General features: G+C 35.4%; 1 protein-coding gene across 12 annotated transcripts in view; it reads right to left on the bottom strand.

The window, feature by feature from the left end:
- CASK (calcium/calmodulin dependent serine protein kinase) overlaps positions 1–3471 on the bottom strand; it is a 465298-nt gene that overhangs the window by 215183 nt on the left and 246644 nt on the right. For all 12 annotated transcript variants that reach the window (XM_027772014.1, XM_027772015.1, XM_027772020.1 and 9 more), the window contains one exon: positions 1804–1876. In XM_027772014.1, the coding sequence (XP_027627815.1) occupies positions 1804–1876 (73 nt within the window). The remainder of the gene's footprint in view (positions 1–1803; positions 1877–3471) is intronic.

Below are 3471 nucleotides of genomic sequence, written 5' to 3'. Positions count from 1 at the left end.
CAGAGGTGTGGGGGGGGGATTTCTCGCTTTCTGTCTCTATGTCTCTCTCTGCCTGTCTGGCGAGCGCATGCGCCTTATAGCAAAGACCTCTCCAAAAAAAAAAAAAGAGAATGCATTAAAAATAAAATAGCATCTTAAGCAAAATAGTTCATAACACAATGCTATTATATGAACTAACAACCTGTTTTACACATTTTCCCTCCTATGTATTTTACAATATAGACAGGAAGACATAGTTTATCCTGTATATATATTTTTTTTCTTATACTAATTATATGCAAAAGAATCACAGAGCTTGTTATTATAGTTGACAATCTGCCCCCCTTTTATTTTCCATATTTTTTATTTTCTTTAGACAATTGAAAATATGTTTTTATAAAAGTGCTATGCATCTTTTGGATTGTTCAGTATTTCAAACTGTGATCACAACAGTGCCATTTTCCTATTACCACGTTTGAAAAAAATGAATAAGCTATTTTAAAACTGATTCACAGAAATGTATATTTTGTATGTTTCTTTAGTGATTTTCTTTTGTTATTATGACACTCTACGAGATGGTTTTGGAATTGCTCATGCTCTCCCTCAGCTTTTAAATACAAGAATTTCTGTTCAAATTTCCCAGACATTATAGAAACTGTAACTAAACTCTAATTTCCTTAGCCATTTAAAATACATTGAAGAAGTCAGGCCTTTAACAATGTCTTAAAGAAAGGAAGTACCATGTGGATGTTCTGTAAGGTTAAGAAAGGCCTTAACCTTACAGAAGATTGCAGAACCTAACAAGATTGCAGAACATGAAAGTAGCTGGGGCCTGGAGGGACCTCAGGGGCTCCCTAGTGAGTTCAGGTCTCAGAAGGGGAGAAGGATCAGGAGGAAGTCACACTGGTCTCATTTCTTGCCTGCCTTTATGATCTACTTGACATTGTAAAAGCACTAGGGACGGAAAGGTCTCACTACCTTGATCCTGGGATCGAATAGGCAGAAAGACTGAATAATGACACCACTAATCTTCTAAGGGCACAACTGTATTACATCTATAATTATGAATTTACACTATGTTTAAAAACTATCTGCAAAGAAAATACGATTCTGGTAATTCTATATTGCAACATTATAAAAATTTATGAATACCTTTTGCTATATAAACCAAATATGTTTTTTTAGTTTATTGTCATAGGACGTGTGTGTGTGTGCCAGAGAAAGAGAGAGAAAGATATATATAGAGAGACATAGAGAGAGAGAGAGAGAGAGGGACAAAGAGAGGGAAAGTAAAAAACTACCCATTGAGGGTATAGCCAAACAACAATCCCTTCTCCATTCTCCTCTCAGAATTTTGGGCATGCACACACAAGCATCTAGCATGATTTTCTGGCTGCTGGGTCAGGGAATAAAACGGTGGTCAGCTATGTGAAAGTCCATTAACCGCCATGTAACCTGTGGGCCCCTGTAAACAAAATTCTAATCTCCCCTCCCCAGTTAACTAAATATGGGAGGGTGTCATTTAGTTTTTCCTATTTATTGAGTTTTTCATTTTTCTCTCATACACATAAAACATAAAAGAGGATAAATAAAATTTTAGATTACATGTACACTTTACTAAAAAAAGGACAATGAAATTACAAAAAGTATTTCTATTAAGAGAATACAATGACTTCCCAAATACACAACCAGTTAAGTAAATTTTTATTTGTAAGTAAAATTAAGATGTGCTCTGTAAAAACAGTAAGGCAGAATTTCTGATTATTATCATTGCTATGTTAGTTTACTTTACAAACATTAAAATTAGTGATAAAAATCACTTACCTTCACATCCCTGTGAATTATGTTATTATCGTGACAGTAGCGTAGAGCTTCCAGTATCTGTCTCATGTAATGGCTATAAAAAAAAAAAAAAGAAACCTATAACTGTAAAACATTTTTATTTTTAAAACTTAATATACAGTGTCCCTAGTTTATAATTCCCACCTTCATGTTAGCTACCCTTGAACACTTTTCATCTGTGCAGACAAGACTGACGGGAAGTTGGGCTCAATAAAGAAAAAGTAGGCAGACTTATATGTTCATGAACTTCATGAAGAAATATTATGTTCTATATTTTCTAAACTAAGTTGAAAGAACTGCACTCAGTTCATAAGTAAAGCTGCTCAGCAAACTAAAAATTCAAGCTTAAAACATGAAAAAACCCAACCATTTCCCAATGCTTAGTTAATTCCACTGGATTGTTACTAAGTAAACAGTGCTTAGAGCTATCCCAAGGATTCTGATAAAAGAAGAGGAAGTCTTTTATCTGCCAGCAGAGTGGGCCATTTGTCTTAATTCCATTTAGTTTTGAGGAAAAAAAAAAAAGGAAGAACATCTTTATGTGTGAACCTCTGTACACAGACTATTTCTTTTGGTAACATAATCAAGTCTTGGTTGGGCAACCTTGAACAGTACAATGCTAGCTTTAGGTCCTTGTTCTAGAAGTCTGATTTCTCAATGTGCCTAGCCGGAATCTGCTGAGATGAGGTTCCCCTATGGAGGAGGTCTTAGCATTTAAAAAAACAGTAATTTAAAGTGGTAACAGGGTCGAGTAGCAACAGGTTGTAATGGGAATAGCTTTATACTTCAGAAATTTCTTCCTCCATTTTAAAGTGCTTCTATCATCCTTCTATTTCTCCTTCTCGGAGTGTCTGTTTCATCTACTCATCCTCTGCATTTTACTTCCTTCATATCTTTCTCTTTTCTTCCTGTTAGCTCTCTTCTTTTTTCATTCTTCCCTTTCCTTTCCCAATCAGTCATGATATAGACTCATATAATTTGTTGTATAGTATTTATGAAAATTTTGAAAAAATTTTGAAAAAAAATTTTTTTTTTGCTATAGGGCGCATACGCTCGCCAGAAAGACAGAGAGAGACAGAGAGATAGAAAGCGAGAAATTACCCCCCAAGGGGGATGGCCACGCCACAATTCCTTCTCCTCCATTCTCCTCTTGGGATCTTGGGCATGCGCATGCATGCACAGGGGCCTGGGCATGAGTTTAAGCCACCGAGTCCAGGACTCGAACCGCAGCTGACTACATGGGAGTCCAGCAACATAGCCATTACGCCAACTGCTGGTCCCATATTTATGAAATTTGATACCTTGCATTTCCACCACTTTAAAATAAAAACTAAATAATTTAATGGTGTTCATAATGATCTTATACATGTATTTATCCCTCAAGACAAAATTCTTGACTCCTGCTTTACAATTAAGATATTTCTATTGAGTTCCGTCTTTGATATGCTACCCTCTAACCAAGCTCATAAGAAAGTGTCTCTAATTAGCATATGCATTATTTCATGTATTACAATTGACTAGAAGTTTCCATTTTTTTTAAATGATGGAGTTCAAGTGTGAGCGTATGTGATACATATACATATATTGGGTTGTCGGAAAAGTCATGATGCATTTTTGCATAGAAAAAAATGTCATGACTTTTCTGACAAT

Source organism: Tupaia chinensis, unplaced genomic scaffold, assembly GCF_000334495.1.
Source record: "Tupaia chinensis unplaced genomic scaffold, TupChi_1.0 Scaffold000248_1, whole genome shotgun sequence".
Taxonomy (NCBI): Eukaryota; Metazoa; Chordata; class Mammalia; order Scandentia; family Tupaiidae; genus Tupaia; species Tupaia belangeri.
The sequence above is the reverse complement of the archived record's forward strand: the minus strand, read 5'-3'. Positions and strand labels throughout refer to the sequence as shown.